Source organism: Mobula hypostoma, chromosome 8 (assembly GCF_963921235.1).
Source record: "Mobula hypostoma chromosome 8, sMobHyp1.1, whole genome shotgun sequence".
Classification (NCBI taxonomy): Eukaryota; Metazoa; Chordata; class Chondrichthyes; order Myliobatiformes; family Myliobatidae; genus Mobula; species Mobula hypostoma.
In genome coordinates this window covers 4239562-4258082 of record NC_086104.1, presented here as the reverse complement: position 1 = coordinate 4258082, position 18521 = coordinate 4239562, and the positions used below count along the sequence as shown (strand labels likewise).

The 18521-nt window shown below is 45.1% G+C and overlaps 1 protein-coding gene across 1 annotated transcript in view; it reads left to right on the top strand.

Moving 5' to 3' along the window:
• Positions 1 to 18521, top strand: part of LOC134350038 (uncharacterized) — a 323883-nt gene that overhangs the window by 276456 nt on the left and 28906 nt on the right. The window contains exon 4 of the mRNA XM_063054948.1: positions 17448 to 17792. Within this exon, the coding sequence (XP_062911018.1) occupies positions 17448 to 17792 (345 nt within the window). The remainder of the gene's footprint in view (positions 1 to 17447; positions 17793 to 18521) is intronic.

Here is an 18521-nt window from a genome sequence, read left to right as displayed (position 1 = left end):
GGTGAAGTAAATTTAAATTCCAGTGTGTCACTATCTCAGAAGAACTATCCTGGAAACACCACATAAATATAATTGCAAAGGAAGCACACTAGCGTCTCTACTTCCTCGGGGGATAACTATACTCATTTAAGGACTCTTTGTTTGTTATTTCATGCTGATTATTTATTGCTATTTATTTATACTTGCATTTGCACAGTTCGTTGTCTGTTGATCCTGTTTACAGTAAATGTTCTATAGATTTGCTAAGTATGTCCACAGAAAAATAATCTCAGGGTTGTACGTGCTGATGTCTATGCACTCTGATAATAAACCTCAGTTTGAACTTTGAAACTTGAATTTTCTCTGTAACTTTGATGCTACTTTCTGCAATGCAATTGTTGCATTTTCTTGATGTGCTCGTGTTTGGAAAGATCTCTCTGGAAGATATGCAGAGCAAAGCTTTGTCCCGGATGCTGGGCACTAGCCTCTGTGGCATCCAGCACATCTTCAGTGAGCGATGTGAATACAAGGTGGAATCCATCATGAAGGTCCTACATCTGCTAGGACAAGCCCTCTTCTCATTGCTCCCATCAAGGATGGGTACAGGAGCCTGAACGCACACACTCAGTGATTCAGAAACAGCTTCTCCCCTCTGCCATCCAATTTCTGAATGGACATTGAACCCATGAACACGATCTTACTACTGTTTCTTTCTCTTTTTGCACTGCTTAACTTAATTTCTAAAATATATATACTTCTTACAGTAATTCATAGTTTTAAAAATTATACATTGCAATATACTGCCGCCACATAACAACAAATTTCACAACGTATGTCAGTAATATTAAACTTGATTCTGAATCTGATTTATTGTAACTTCTTTTTTCGGCATCCGTTAGTCTCATGAGACCATGGATTTGCGCCTTGGAAGATTTCCAGGGTACAGGCCTGGGTAAGGTTGTATGGAAGACCAGCAGTTGCCCATGCTGCAGGTCTCCCCTCTCCACGCCACCGATGTTGTCCAAGGGAAGGGCATTAGGACCCATACAGCTTGGCACTGGTGTTGTCGCAGAGCAATGTGTGGTTAAGTGCCTTGCTCAAGGAGGCAACACGCTGCCTCAGCTGAGGCTCGAACTAGTGACCTTCAGATCACTAGACCGACGTCTTAACTACTTGGCCACATGACAACAACTGTAACTTGATGCACAATTAAGACTATAAAACCATCAGATATAGGACCAGAATTAGGCCATTTGGCCCATTGGGTCTACTCCAGCATATAAACATGGCTGATCTATTTTCCTCTCAGCCCAAATCTCTTGCCTTCTCGCTTTATACATTCATGCCCTGACTAATCAAAAATCTATCAACCTCTGCCATAAATACACATAAAGACAGCCTCCACAGCTGCCGGTGGCAACGAATTCCACAGATTCACCATCCTCTGGCTAAAGAAATTCCTCCACACCTCCATTCCGAAAGGACGCCCCTCTATTCTGAGGCTGTGTCCTCTGATCTTAGACTCTCACACTAGAAGAAACACCCTCTCCACATCTACTCTTTTGTGGTCTTTCAAATTTCAATAGATTTCAGTGAAGTCACCACTGAATTCTAGTGAATACAGGGACAGAGACATCAAACATTCTTCAATGACAAGCTATTCAATTCCAGAATCATTTTCATGAATCTCCTTTGAAGTCTCTCCAATATCAACACATCCTGTCTTAAATAAGGGGTCCAAAACTGCTCACAATACTCCATGAGGCCTCACCAGTGCTTTATAAATCCTCAATATTACATCCTTGCTGTTATACTCTGGTCCTCTTTAAATGAATGCTAACATTCCCTTGGCCTTCCTCATCAGCAACTCACCTTGCAAATTAGCCTTTAGGGAATCCTGCATGAGGACTCCCAAGTCCCTTTTCACCTCAGATTTTGAATTTTCTCTCCATTTAGAAAATAGTCTACCCTTTTATTTCTTCCACCAAAGTGTATGATCATACACTTTCTGACACTGTATTTCATCTGTCACTTCTTTTCCCATTCTCTTAATCTGCCCAAGTCCTTCTGTAGCCTCTCTTCTTCCTTAAAACTACCCACCTCTCCGTTTACCTTCATACTGTCTGCAACCTTTGCCACAAAGCCATCAATTCCATCTTCCATGTCATTGGCATTTAACATAAAAAGGATTGGTCCCAACACAGACCACTGTGGAACATCACTAATCAATGCAGCCAACCAGAAAAGGCTCCCTATATTCCCAATCTTTTCCTCCTGCCAATACTCTATCCATGCTAGTATCTTTCCTGTAATATCATGGGCTCTTAACTTGTTAAGCATCTTCATGTGTGGCAGCTTGTCAAAGCCTCGAAAATCTACGTACACAACATCCACCGATTCTCCTTTGTCCATCCTGCTTGTTTTTCCTTCAAAGAATTCCAACAGATTTCTCAGGGAAGATTGTCCCTCAGGAAACTATGCTGACTTTTGCCTATTTTATCATGTGTCTCCAAATGCCCTGAAACTACATCCTTAAATATCGAATCCAACATCTTCCCAGCCACTGAGGTCAAACTTACGGCCTATAATTTCCTTTCTTCTGCCTCTGTCCCTTCTTGAAGAGTGGAGTGACCTTACTTTACTTTACTTTATTGTTGCCAAAAAATTGATACTAGAGCATACAATCATCACAGCGATATTTGATTCTGCGCTTCATGCTCCCTGGATCACAAATCGATAGTAAATATTAAAAATTTAAATTATAAATCATAAATAAAAAATTGAAAAGGGAAAGTAAGGTAGTGCAAAAAGAAACGAGAGGCAGGTCCGGATATTTGGAGGGTACGGCGCAGATCCGGGTCAGGATTCGTTCAGCAGTCTTATCACAGTTGGAAAGAAGCTGTTCCCAAATCTGGCCGTACGAGTCTTCAAGCTCCTGAACCTTCTCCCGGAGGGAAGAGGGACAAAAAGTGTGTTGGCTGGGTGGGTCATGTCCTTGATTATCCTGGCAGCACTGCTCCGACAGCGTGCACTGTAAAGTGAATCCAAGGACGGAAGATTGGTTTGTGTGATGTGCTGCGCAGTGTTCATGATCTTCTGCAGCTTCTTCCAGTCTTGGACAGGACAACTTCCATACCAGGTTGTGATGCACCCTAGAATAATGCTTTCTACGGTGCATCCATAAAAATTAGTGAGGGTTTTAGGGGTATAGGCCAAATTTCTTTAGCTTTCTCAGGAAGTAAAGGTGCTGGTGGGCCTTCTTGGCAGTGGACTCTGCTTGGTTGGACCAAGTCAGGTCATTTGTGATACTGACCCCGAGGAACTTAAAGCTTTTGACCTGTTCCACTTGCGCACCACCGATGTAAATTGGGTCGTGTGGTCCGCTACTCCTTCTGAAGTCAACAACCAATTCCTTTGTTTTGCTGAAATCTTTACCATCCAGGTTCTTAATTTCCTCTCTGTACTCAAACTCATCATTACCCGAGATACGGCCTACAATTGTCGTGTCATCAGCAAACTTACATATTGAGTTCGATAGAAACTTGGCTGCACAATCATGAGTGTGCAGTAAGTACAGCTGAGTACACAGCCTTGTGGGGCACCGGTGCTCACAGTGATTGTAGAGGAGAGCTTGTCCCCTGTTTTTACAGCCTGGGTCCTGCCTGTGAGGAAGTTGAAGATCCAGCTGCAGATCTGAGTGCTAAGGCCCAGGTTCCAGAGCTTAGGAATCAGTTTATCTGGAATGATGGTATTAAAGGCAGAGCTGTAGTCAATGAAAAGAAGACTTACATATGCGTCTTTATTCTCCAGGTGTTCAAAGGAGGAATGTAGGTCCAGAGAGATGGCATCTGCCATTGACCTGTTGCTCCGGTAGGCGAATTGCAAAGTGTCGAGGTTGACTGGTAGGCTGTGGTTGATGTGTGCCATAACCAATCTCTCGAAGCACTTCATAGCAATTGATGTCAGAGCCACAGGTCGATAGTCATTCAGGCATGCCACCTTGCTCTTCTTTGGCACCGGGATTATTGTTGCCTTCTTAAAACACGAGGGGATCTTAGACTGAAGCAAGGAGCAGTTGAAGATGTCAGCAAACACTCCAGCTAGCTCGCTTGCACAGGCCCGGAGAACCCGTCCTGGGACGCCATCTGGGCCCATCGCCTTCCTTGGATTTATCTTCAGGGAGGCCCTTCTAACGTCCTCCTCGGTGACGATGAATCTCAATGCCACCAGGTCCGGTTCATCCGGAGGGAGTGGGACGCTCCTCTTCTGTTCGAATCTTCCGTAGAATATGTTAAGTTCGTCAGGAAGAGAAGCGTCACAGTTATTCATATTCCCAGCTTTTTCTTTGCCCCCAGTGATCTCATTTAGACCTTGCCATAGTCTACTGGCATCCCTTTGGTTAGCCTGGGCTTCCAACTTGGCTCGATATTGCCTCTTGGTGCCCTTAATGGCTTTCCAGAGTTCACGCCTGGATTCCATGTAGCGACTGGTATCTCCAGACCTAAAGGCCACAGCTCTAGCCTTGTAAATGGACTTGACCTCATAATTCATCCAAGGTTTCCGGTTAGGGAATACCTGGATCGTCTTGCAAGACACACAGTCCTCTGTGCATTTCCAAATAAAGTCCGTGACAGCTGAGGCATACTCATCAAGGTTAGCTGCTGAGTCCTTGAATACTAACCAGTCCACCGATTCAAAGCAGTCACGGAGGACCTCATCCATTTCCTCCGTCCGACGCGACTCTACTTTTGACACCGTGACCTCCCACTTCGGCCTGATGGTCCGATTTTCCGAAGTGAGGCCGTGGGACGGAACGGTAGGCATCCTTGACTGCTGTGTAGCAGTGGTCAAGTATATTCGGGCCTCTAGTGGGGCAGGAGACATGTTGGTATAACTTTGGCAGCGCCTTTCTGAGGTTGGCCTGGTTAAAGTCCCCGGATGTAATGAGCAAAGCCTCCGGATACCTGGTCTCAAGTTCACTGATGTTGGCATACAGTATGTTCAGAGCACACTCCACGTCCGCCTGGGGGGGAATGTAGACCGCTGTCAGTATGACCAAGGTGAATTCCCATGGCAGATAGTAGGGACGACACTTCACCAACAGGTGTTCCAGGTCCGGGCTGCAGGAGCTTGGCAGTGCCGTTGCGTCCGAGCACCACACAGTGTTGATCAGTAGGAAGACACCACCTCCCCTCGTCTTGCCCGAAGACGCCTTGCGGTCCATCCGATAGATTGAAAATCCCTCCGGTCGGATGGCACAGTTAGGGGTGGCAGGGGAGAGCCAGGTCTCGGTGAAACAGAATACACAGCAGTTCTGCATCTCCCTGCACTAGGTGAGTCTCCCTTTAAGATCATCCACCTTGTACTCTATGGCTTGCACATTAGCTAGTAGGATGGTGGGCACAGAGACCCTGAAGTCCCTCAGCTTCAATCTGACCAGCAGTCCAGCTCTTTTCCCACGCTTCCTCTGTAAATAGTGCATCTTTCCAGGTCTCCATCGATGCAGTGTGTTGTTGTCAGCTCTTTGAGGTTGGTGGACGCGTCCTGCGGGGATCAATCGGCGGGTTGCGTCGTCATGCTCTCCAGGTCGGGCTGAGTGACAGGGGAGGCTCCGCTGCCACTTCCAGCTGCTGGGGGCCTAGGCTGTTGATTGGGTCGGGCCCCGAAGCCGACAGTTAATCCCGGAGGGCTGGGCTCCTGGCTGAAACAAGTCAGTGAGCTGAGTCCTGGTTGCGGAGGCCTCCAATCCACCTGAGCTCTCAGGCTCGACTTCTGAGGTCGGAGGCGGAGGCATCACTTCCGGCAGCTGTGGATGGCCACCAATGGGGCTTGACAGTGGTCACTCTGGGGAAGCGTCTGGGCGCACCTTGAGGTCTCGGCCGTCACTTCTGTGTGGTCGTCTGCTCCGGAGAGGTGCTGGTCGGAATGGGCCGCGTCTCCAAGCGCTCCGGCACGGTAGCAAGCCGCGGGTCTCCGGGAACGTGGTGGGCCTCGCTGGTCGGGTCCAGGTGTGGTCTGGAGTTGAGGAAGCAATTTTGGCGTGGTGATCTCCAGGTGGGTCAGTAGTTTCGCCAGGGTGCTGTTGATCTTGCTAGATATAGCAAATTGGAGGTTTAGAAGGGTTTCTCGGGTATAGGATAGTGTAGAGAGCAGCTTGCTTGGGAGAGCACGCGCAGAGTTGCCAGTTACCGGCGCCATCTTTACCCTAGTGACATTTGCAATTCTGAGTGCAGTCTATAATGTTTTACATTGGCCAGGATTTGTGCATTCACATTCAATATTTCTACTTCTGTGCTGGCCGCAGCAACCAGGAGATTGTAGGTCGGTTCAGAACAAAATGAAAGAACTGAGCTCAGGATGGAAACAGTTACACTGCAAGTTGATATTTAATGCACAAAATATTCATAAATATTTTTGTAAATTTCAAATTATTATGATTGTGTTTGTGGTTCTTCATCTGCCCTGACCTTCAGTTGTTTACTACCCACAGGTGTAAATGCAGGGACAGTCCTGATCCAATCACCTGGAGTTGTGAAGGTGCGTGAAGGTGGAACGGTGCAGATACAGTGTGTCCTGGAGAGTGACAATGTGGAATACACTGTGGATAAATATGATGTACACTGGTACAAATCACGCAATAAACAGACAGTTAAAGTATTTTTAGTTACTCTTTGTGCTGATGGCAGAGTTGACAGGTCACGGGGCTTCTCCGATCGATTTCAGCTTTCCAGGAATGTCACCACTAACAGCTACTCACTGACCATCAGCAACGTGAAGCTCACCGACTCTAAACTTTACATCTGTGGCATTTGGGGGAAGGTCTTTGGAAACGGAACCCAGCTGAATGTGACCAGTGAGTACTTCATGTTGGTTGTATTTCTTGTCATGTCTCTGTACAAATAACAATGACGCCATGTTTTCAGTTTTATAGAAATACCTGTAAATATTAGTTTCTGCTGCAGAATAATGAGTGGGACAAACTGATTTTTTTAACTGATCAAAGTGGATGATTATTCACTGGCTCCTGAGTTCAGGATTAATCAGGGAAAGAGGATAAATGCTGGTATTGCCAGTGATGTCCGTGTCTGTGAATAGACGAATGCAAGGTGGGGGATGACCATTGTACGGACTCAGGTGCTGGAAAACAAAAGCATCCAGAGGAAGAGCAGATGCCATCTGAATAAAACAGGACATCGACTGGACTGCAGGCATGATTAAAATAATGTATTCTGAGGAGATTTTGTCCCCTTATCTAAGAAAATATGTGCTAGCTTTGGAGAACATCAATAAACTTTCCCCCTCTCATCTTAAACCTATGCACTCCAGTATTTGACATTTGTACCCTGGTAAAAGTCCAGCTAAACTCACAAAATTCTGGAGGAACTCAATAGATCAGACAACATCTATGGAGAGGATGAAAGAGTGAACATTTTGGGCTGACACCCTAATGAAAGGTCTTGGGTCAAAATGTTGACTCTTCTTTGCTCATCAGAAATGCTGCCAGATCTGCTGAATCCACCCCGAGTATTGTGTATTTCACTCTGTTTTTTTCAATGTCTGCAGGAAGACACCCCCCTCTTCTATTCTGCACTCTGGCCTCTTACCTCTTCTCACCTGCCTATCACCTCCCCCCCGAGTCACCTCCTCCTTCCCTTTCTCCTATGGTCCACTCTCTCCTGTCAGATTCCTTCTTTTCCAGACTGTTATCTTTCCCACCCACCTGGCTTCACCTATTGCCTTCTGCATCTTCCTTCCCTCTCCACCCCTCTCCGCTTTCCGCAGGGATCGGTACCTCCGCGACTCCCTGATCCACACGTCCCTCCCCACGGATCTCCCATCTGGCACTTATCCCTGTAAGCATAAGTGCTACACCTGCCCCTACACCTCCCCTCTTGCCGCCATTCAGGGCCCCAAACAGTCCTTCCAGGTGAGGCAACACTTCACTTGTGAGTCTGTTGGGGTCATCTATTGCATCCGGTGCTCCCAGTGCGGCCTCCTCTACATCAGTGAAACCCGACGCAGATTGGGGGACCGCTTCATCGAGCACCTCCGCTCCGTCCGCCACAACAGACAGGATCCCCCAGTAGCCACCCACTTCAACTCTGCTTCCCACTCCCATTCAGATATGTCCATACATGGCCTCCTCTACTGCCATGATGAGGCTAAACTCAGGTTGGAGGAGCAACACCTCATATACCGTCTAGGTAGTCTCCAGCCCCTTGGTATGAACATAGAATTCTTCAACTTCTGGTAATTCCCTCCCCCTCCCTTCCTCTATCCGTATTTCACTCTGTCCCCTCCCCCAGCTGCCTATCACCTCCTTCATGGTTCCGCCTCCTTCTACTACCCATTGTGTTTTCCCCTATTCCTTCTTCACCTTTCCTGCCTATCACCTCCCTGCCTCCCCCACCCCCACCCCTTTATCTTTCCCCTTACTGGTTTTTCACCTGGAACCTACCAGCCTTCTCCTTCCCACCCTCCCCCCACCTTCTTTATAGGGCCTCTGCCCCCTCCCTCTTCAGTCCTGACGAAGGGTTCTGGCCCGAAACGTTGACTGATCGTTTCCACGGATGCCGCCCGACCTGCTGAGTTCCTGCATCGTGTTGTGAGTCAGGCATAGAGATGACTCTGAAATCAGCTGGAAGAAGGGCCTGATGAAATCAAAATTGACATTTTGGCCATCAGACTAAATGTTATGTTTGGCATAAGCCAAACTCAGCACATCATCAGAAACACACCATCCCTCCCATGATGCATGGTGGTAGCTACATCATGTCGTGGGGATTCTTCACTGCAGCAGGCCCTGGAAGGCTTGTGAAGGTAGAGGGTAAAATAAATCCTTGTGGAAAACATGATGCAGTTTGTAGTAGAACTGCAACTTGGGAGAAGATTTGTTTTCCAGCAAGACAATGACACTAAGCATAAAGCCAGAGCTGCATAGGAATGGCTTAAAAACAACAAAGTTGATGTCCTGGAGTGACCAAGTCAGAGTCCAGACCTCAAACCAATTGAGAATTTGTGGCTGGACTTGAAAAGGGATGTTCACTCACAATCTAGAAAATACAAACTTGAAGGAATGAGTAATTATGCAATCAGTTATTTTGTGTTTATTGACTGCAATTAATTTAGGCCAATTTGTAGAAATTTGTTTTCACTTTGAAACGATAAAGTCTTTTCTGTTGACCAGTGTCTAAAGAGCCAAATTAAATCCTCTTTGTTTCAATGCTGGAAAACATGAAAAGTTACCATACTTAAAATATCTGTAGGATCCCTTAGGATTCTCCTTCACCTTGTCTGCAACTTCATGCCTTCTTTTAGCCTTCCTGATATCTTTCTTAAGTGTTCTCTTGCATTTCTTATACACCATAAGCACCTCATTTGTTCCTACCTGCCTATATCTGCTATACACCTTCTTTCTCTGAACCAAGGCCCTCAATACATCTTGAAAAGCAAGGTTTCATTCACTAGCGTCTGTGGCGTTAGTCACAAAGTATTACAGCACGAACAAAGGCCCTTCAGCCTGACTGGTCAATGCTGAGTACAGCATCCTCCCTGCGTTTTGACCATAAACCTCCAAGCACCTATTGAAATTACCGGAGGTTGCAGTTGGAACCATCTCGACCTCTTCCTCTGACATCTCGTTCCAGGTACTAAGTAACCCCACTGTAAAGAAGTTACCCCTCAGGTCTCTTTTAATGCCTCTTATCTTGTACCTGTCTCTTCAAGGTTTGGACACCCCAACTCTTGGGAAACGACTGGACTGTCCAAACTATCCATACTCTTCATGATTTTATAAACTTCTCTGAGGTCACCTCTCGTTCTCCGGTCTTGCAGTGTGGCCAATCTCTCCCTATAACTCAGGCCCTCTCATCCAGGCAGCATCCCCATAAATCTCTTCAGCACTGTTTCCAGCTTGACAATGTCCTTCTGCTAAAAGAGTGACCAAAACTGTACACAAGGCTCACCGATAATTTACACATGTAGAACATACTCTCTCATCCCTTACATTCAATGTCCTGTCTGATGGCTAAACACTTTCTTCACCAAGCTGTCTTACCTGTGATGCCACTTTCAAAAAACTATACACATGCACTCCAAAAATCCCTCTGTTCCATTACTTTCCCTGGTTCTCTACCATTCATAGTACAAATAGTACAAGGGAGGGTTTAAACTAATTTGGCAGGGGGATGGGAACCAGAGTGATAGAACTGAGGAACGGGAAAACAGAAATAAATCAAAGATAGTGTGCAACAGAGATGATAGAAAAGACAGGCAGGAGATGAGGCATAATCACAGCTAGTACAATGAGTTACAGGGCAATAGAGGTGTGGTGCAGTTAAAACAGAAAGTAACAAATACTGGACTGAAAGTGTTATATTTGAATGCACGCAGCATAAGAAATAAAATGGATAATCTTGAAATTCAGCTACATGTATGACATTGTGACTATCTCTGAAACTTAGCTAAAGACTGGCTGCCTTTGGGAGCTGAATTTCCAATGACATACGATGTATTGGAAAGATAAGTTATCAGGCAGAGCGGGTGGTGTGGCTCTGTGTATAAGAAATAATATTAAATCATTAGAAGGGGATGGTTCAGGATCGGAAATTGTAGAGTCTTTTTGGGTTTCATTAAAATGGCAAGTGTAAAAGGACCCTAATGGCAGTTGTGTGGAGGTCTCCAAACAGCAGCTGAGACATAGATTACAAATTACAGCAGGGGATAGAAAAGGCATGTCAGAAAGGCAATGTTATGATAATTGTGGGGGATTTTAACATGAAAGTGCATTGGGAAAACCAGGCCAGTGCTAGACCTCAAGGGAGAGAACTTGTTGAATTTCTGAGTGATAGCTTTTTAGAAGAGCTTGTTATTGAGCCCACTAGGGGATCCACTGTGCTCGATTGGGAGCTGTGCAATGATCCAGAGGTGATAAGAGAGCTTAACGTTAAGGAACCCTTAGGGAACAGTGATCACAATATGATCGAGTTCACTTTCAAATTTGAGAAGAAGAAACTAAATTCCAATGTGTCGAAATTTCAGTGGAATAAAGGAAATTACAATGGTGTGAGAGGGGAGCTTGCCAAGGTTAACTGGAAAGGGACACTAGCAGGAGGTACAGCAGAGCAGAAATGGCTAGTTTCTGCGAAAAATGAGGCAAGTGCAAGACAGGTATATTCCAAATAAGAAGCAATTTTCGAATGGAAGAAGGACACTACTGTGGCTGACAACTGAAGTCAGAACCAGAGTAAAAGCAAAAGAGAGGCATACAAGGAAGCCAGAGCTAATGGGAAGATGGAGGATTGGGAAGCTTTTAAAAATCTGCGGAAGGAAACTAAGAAGCTCATTAGGAAGGAAAAGATGGATTATGAAAGGAAGATGGCGACTAATATCAAAGAAGAAACTAAAAGCTTTTTTAAGTATATAAAGGGTAAAAGAGAGTCGAGGGTAGATACAGGGCAAATAGAAAATGATGCTGGAGATATTGTAATGAGAGATGCAGAGATGGCAGAGGAACTGAATGCGTATTTTGCATCAGTCTTCACAGTGGAAGACGTCTACAGTATACCGGACATTCAAGAGTGTCAGGGAAGTGAAGTTTGTGAAGTGAAAATTACGACTGAGAAGGTGTTCAGGAAGCTGAATGGTCTGAGGATGGGTAAATCTCCTGGACCTGATGGAATACACCCTCTGGTTCTGAAGGAAGTAGCTGGAGAGATTGTGGAGGCATTAACAATCATCTTTCAAGAATCGATAGATTCTGCCATTGTACTAGATGACTGGAAAATTGCAAATGTTACTCCACTATTTAAGAAGTGTGGGAGGCAGCAGAAAAGAAACTATAGACTTGTTAGACTGACATCAGTGGTTAGAAAGTTGTTGGAATCGATTGTTAGGGATGAGATTATGTAGTAGCTGAAGGCACATGACAGGATAGGCCAAAGCCAGCATTGTTTCCTGAAAGGAAAATCCTGCTGGAGTAACCCACTGCAATTTTTTGAGGTAATTACAGGCAGAGTAGACAAAGGAAATGCAGCTGATGTGGTGTACTTGGATTTTCAGAAGACCTTTGACAGGGTGTCGCACATGAGGCTGCTTAGCAAGAAAAGAGCCCATAGAATTACAGAGAAGTTACTAGCATGGGTGGAGCATTGGTTTATCAGCAGAAAGTAGAGAGTGGGAATAAAGGGGATCCTATTCTGGCTGACTGCTGGTTACCTTTGGAGCTCCAGAGGGTTCCGTGTTTGGACCGCTGCTTTTTACGATGTATGTCAATGACTTGGACTGTGGAATTGATAGATTTGTGGCTAAATTTGTCAATGACACAACGATAGGTGGGGGAGCAGGTAATGTTGAGGAAACAGACAGTCTGAAGAGAGACTTAGATAGTTTAGAGGAATGGGCAAAGAAGTGGCAAATCAAATACAATGTTGGAAAGTGTATGGTCATGCACATTGGTGGAAGAAATAAACGGGCAGACTATTATTTAGGTGGAGAAAGAATTCAAAATTCAGAGATGCAAAGGGACTTGAGAGTCCTTGTGCCGGATACCCTAAAGGTTAACCTCCAGGATGAGTCGGTTGTGAAGAAGGCGAATGCAATGTTGGCATTCATTTCTAGAGGTATAGAATATAGAGCAGGGATGTGATGTTGAGGCTCTATAAGGCACTTGTGAGACCACACCTGGAGTATTGTGTGCAGATTTGGTCTCCTTATTTTGGAAAGGACATACTGACATTGGAGAGGGTTCAGAGAAGATTCACAAGAATGATTCCAGGAATGAGAGGGTTACCGTATGAGGAACGTCTGGCAGTTCTTGGGCTGTATTCACTGGAGTTCAGGAGAATGATGGGGATCTCATAGAAACATTCCGAATGTTAAAAGGCCTGAACAGATTAGATATGGCAAAGTTATTTCCCATGGTAGGGAGTCTAGGACAAGAGGGCATGACTTCAGGATTGAAGGACGTCCATTTAGAACAGAGATGCGGAGAAATTACTTTAGTCAGGGGGTGGTAAATCTGTGGAATTTGCTGCCATGAGCGGCTGTGGAGGCCAAGTCATTGGGTGTATTTAAGGCAGAGATGGATAGGCTCTTGATTAGCCAGGGCATCAAGGGGTATGGGGAGAAGGCAGGGGAGTGAGGATGACTGGAAGAATTGGATCAGCCCATGATTGAATGGCGGAGCAGACTTGATGGGCTGAATGGCCTACGTCTGCTCCTATATCTTATGTTCTTATGGTCTTATAACTTCACTTTCCCCATCACTGAACTGTTCCCACAAGCTATGGACTCACTTTCAAGGACATAGAAACATAGAAAACCTACAGCACAGTACAGGCCCCTCAGCCCACAAAGTTGTTCTGAACATGTCCCTCCCTTAGAAATTACTGGGCTTACCCTCACCTTGGGCACCGACAGCCTGACCTTTTCAATGTGGCCCTGTTAAAGTCGAATCTGAATAAAACTCGGGAGACCAGCTTCTTATAGTTAACAACAGTTTATTGTGCACGCTCCTGCAGGAGTTTGAGACACAGTTGTCAGAAGGAAGGCACATAAGTACTGCCACCATCCGACAAGTGGGCCTACTCTCTCTGGTTACAGCCGTATATTTATACATAGTAAGCCCCAAACATTACTGTTGCAAAATGTCATTTGAACTGGTACGCACACCACGTCTGTTGGTGTGAAGCTTAGTTACAGCTAAGAGAGTCTGCTAGATCAAGGTTTAATTACAGATGGAAGTGTTATCCAGTCCGTATCACTTATTCCCTTTGCTAGGCCCTGAATTAATTACAGATGGATGTTCATTCCTGTCCTTATCGGTGAGTCCTCCTTCTTTTACTCAAACGAGGGCACAATGTACAATGTTATCAAACTCTCAATGTCTCTCTACAAGCCGAGGAGAACTGGAAATGAGCCTGTCTTAGCTAACTGCTGAAGACAGAGTTTACTTCAGTTCAAAAATTCCTATTCAGTCCCAATTATTCTTTTAGCCAGAGGTTACATAGGTTCAAAATGATTTTTTTATATCCCCAGTTCCTCAGCCCAGCACCAAAATCATCATCCAAACATCAGTTTCAGTCATTTCAGTATGCTCCAGTACCTGGACCACGACGTCTCGATTCGGCCTGTACACAACCTTTCTGATTCGTCCCAGCGCTTTAAAAACATTGGAACATCGGGTTTATCGTCATTCCTCATCCCATCGCCGATGATCCAGATCTCCTTGCAATCAATGAGGAACCGATTGTATAGGTGCTAATGTTGTGTAAATTATAGAAACGGTGTCTGGAGACCAGCTGGCCAAGTGTGATTAGATTTAGTCTATAAATTTCAATTGTAACTGTACGTTGGTGGAGACATAGTGAGGAACAGCTCCCCCTAAATTTACTAAATAAATGCAGTAACTAGTTTTGAGCTCTTTGCCTACTTTGTGTTTGATCAGTCCTAAACTCTCTAACAGTAATTCATTGTAATCTACTTCACCATCAACAAATTCCCTTAATTTAGTATCATCAGTAACTTTGTTAATCAGAATTCAGTCGGAGAATCGACCTGCAGCCATCACCCTCTGCTTCCTATCATTGCGCCAATTCTGAATCCACCTCTCTAGCTCCCCCTGAATCCCATGCAACCCTACCTTACAGGCCATCCTGATTTGCAGGAGCTTGTCAAAGGCCTTACTAAAGTCCACATAGACAACATCTACCCCTTTAGTTACTTCTTTGAGAAACAGCAAAAATGTTGTTAAAACATGACCTCCCATGCACAAAACCATGGCCATTTCTGATCAGCCCATAAGACCATGAAACATTGTAGCAGAATTAGGCCACTCAGCCCATCAAGTCTGCTGATAGCCCATCCATTTTCTGATCAAGCCTTGACTATCTAAGTGATGTTGGGCCGTACTCTCCTCTTCAATCAGACCCTTCTTCCTCAGCTCTCTACCTCTTCCTCCCATCACCTCCCAGATTCTCATATCACCTCTAACTTCCCTCTCGCCTGGTCTCACGTGTCACCTGCAGCTTGTATTCCCTCCCCTTCCACCTTCCTATTCTGGCTTCTTCCCCCTTCTTTCCCAGCCTCGCTGAAGGGTCTCATCCTGAAATGTTGATTGTTTAATCCTCTCTGTGGATGTCCCCTAACCTGCTGAGTTCCTCCACCACTGAGTGTGTTGACCCTCAGAATTCCCTCCAGTAACTTCCCTATCACAGAATTCAGGCTCACCGGCCTGTAGTTCCCTGGCCTACCACACTAGCCTTCTTGAACAATGAAGCAACACCAGCCACCCTCCAGTCTTCTTGACTGCCCCACTATAGGAGACATCATTTCCACGTCCACAACAACAAGAATTCTGCAGATGCTGGAAATTCAAGCAACACACATCAAAGTTGCTGGTGAACGCAGCAGGCCAGGCAGCATCTGTAGGAAGAGGTGCAGTCGACGTTTCCCTTACTCACTCTTCCTTCAGTTAGTCCTGACGAAGGGTCTCGGCCTGAAACATCGACTGCACCTCTTCCTACAGATGCTGCCTGGCCATTTCCACGTCCAGCCTATTTAGGCCTTACAGTATTTGATAGGTTACAGTGAGATTCCCCTTCATTCTACTAAACTCCTATGAGTACAAGCCCAGAACCACAAATGTTAACCCTTTCATTCCTGGGATCATTCTCATGAATCTCCTCTCCAATGCCAGCACATCCTTTTGTAGATAAGGGCTCAAAACTGCTCACCATCTTCCAAGCAACACACAGGAAATGCTGGAGGAACTCAACTGGCCAGGCAGAATCTGTGGAGAAAAGTACAGTCGTCGTTTCGGGCTGAGACCATATTCCAAAAGCAGTCTGACCAATGCCCGATACAGACTCAACATTGCATCCTTTGAGCAAGTATTGTGTATAGTTCCGGTCACCTACCCTCAGTTTGAAAGAGTGCAGACAAAATTTACACAGGTGTTGCCAAGACGAATATCAGAGTTGTATTGTACTGTATACTTCGAAAATAAAATCAACCTTTGAACCAGGACTTGAGGACCTGAGGAACAGGGAAAGGTTGAATACATTAGGATTTTATTCCCTGGAGCGTAGATTTGATGGAGGTACACAAAATTATGAGGGATATAGACAGAGTAAATGCAAACATGTTTATTCCACTGAGATGAGGTAAGACTAGAACTAGAGGTCATGGATTAAGGGTGAAAGGTGAGATATTTAAAGGGAAACTGAAGAGAAACTTCTTCTTTCAGAGGATTCTGAGAAGGTGGAATGAGCTGCCAGTGAAAGCAGTGGATTACGCTCAGTTGCAACTTTAAGAGAAGTTTGGATAGAAACATCAATATAACAGGTCTGGAGGGCTGTGCTCTGGGTGCTGGTAGATGGGTCTAGGCAGAAAATCATGTTGGCACAGACTAGAGGGGCTGAAGGGCCAGTTTCTGTGCTGTATTGCTCCATGACTCCAAATCACGTTGCAGATATATGAATTTGAGTCAGATCCACTTCGGGTATTGCATACAGTTCCCGTTGTAGTAATGATGTGAGACTGTGGAAAGACTGCAGATGAGGTTCACTGGGACGCTGCCTGGATTAGAGGGAATGAATTACAAGGAAAGCTTGGTCAATCTCGGGTTGTTCTCCCTCGTGGTAGAAATGTCAAACACCAGACATGATTTTAAGTTTCGAGCAGGGGACAGTTTAAAGCTCATGTGAGGGACGAGTTTATATGTACATAGGCAATGGGCGAAACAGTTCTGAATTGTCTTACTGCTTATTTCTCATCAACTATCAGTGACAATATCACCGCTTTTTGAACAAAAGCACATGCTTTGATGCTACTTAAAAACTATTCACTCGAAGCAGTGTTGTCTAACGGTCTTACAAGTGCACGCTACGGACACTCGTTACAAACTGTTAAGCAACAACTTTCTGTCCCAATGAATCAACATAGTGTCCCAAATAAACAAAGTGAATCCTGTCTATTTTCTCAATTAGTTTTTGTTATTTAAGAGATGTCCCAAATAAATAGCTCCCCGATTAACCGACAGCCCAGTGAACCAGAATCTGCTGTATCTGTCTGGAACAGGTTACTGAGATAGTAGTGGAGAAAGGAGTTTGTTTGACTTTAAGAGGATGTTAGATGGACACGTGAATACAAACGGAATGGAGGGATATGAATGATACATAGGAGGAGGATATTTAACATAAATGAGCATCAAAGTCGTCACAACATCAAGGCCAGATGTCCTGTCCAGTTCTGTACTGTTCCAGGTTCAATTCGAAGTGGGTGGTCATTACCTGAAGCACATATTTATCACCCATCATTGGTCTCACCTGAACTCTGTAAACTCGGGAACAGCTGCAACATAATATTAATATCAGAAGCAATAAAGTGTTTGTACTTTCACTAGAGGTCATGTAACAAAAGATGTCTGCTTCAAGCTGGGGTTGAAGTGACGATCTTCTCCCTTACAGGTGCAGACGTTCCTGTCCTTATCCAGTCCCCGAGCATACAGCGTGTCACTGAGCGTCACACGGCGTGGTTATGGTGTACCATGAGCAAAACCAGGCTGGAAGACACCGACGTCCACTGGTATCGGAAACTACCTGGGCAGGACATGGAGTGGGTTTTAACACACAGGGCAGGAGGCAGCCCAGAGAGGGGACGGGGTTTCACTGGGAGGTTCCAGTCCTACAGAGACACGTCCAACAGCAGCTTCACCCTGACAGTCACAGACGTGGTGCACAGTGATTCTGCCGTCTATTACTGCAGAGTGTGGGGAGACATCGACGGGAACGGCACCCAGCTCATCGTAACCAGTGAGTACAAGTTCTATTTATTCAGCAGTGTGTTCCTGCATTGGGAGTTATTCCAACACCACTCACTTCCCGTGGCTGGGCACATTGTACTGAAGAACACACAGTGTAATACTGGAGCCCCATCACTGGGACACGATCCAGAGCACTGTGGCCCCTAACTCATGGGTGGGGAGCACCAACATAGTGACTGATCGTCTGCTCTGTGTGTCCAGTTGGATATTTGAAAATAAATGTCAATGTGGAGTGTGTTATCACAGGAGAGAAAAGGAGAAACTGTTCAGTGTTCAGATTCATAGATCAGGGTCTCTTAAATCTCAACCATCTCCTTCAAAAGCCCCAAAACTGTGGAATTCAAAACATAAAACATTAAGAGATGCAGAATCAGTTAACCGTTTTAAACGCCGGCTCAAAAAACTATTTAACAATTAACATCTCTTCAAAGATCGAAGTAAATTTATTATCGAAGTCCATATTTGTCACCCTGAGATTTATTTTCTTGCGGGCATACTCAACAAATCCACAACAGAATAATCACCATTGTAGAATCAATGAAAGACAGCACCGACTTGGTCTTGGATGCAAGATGGTGTCGGAGAATCACGGTGAAATGCAATATAGAAATTCTTGGCAAGTCATTTTGTGGATGAACAGGTTTTTCTCTATACCTCAGTACGTGTGACAATAATAAACCAATTTACTAAGAGCTCACCCTGTGGGTGTGAGTTGTCA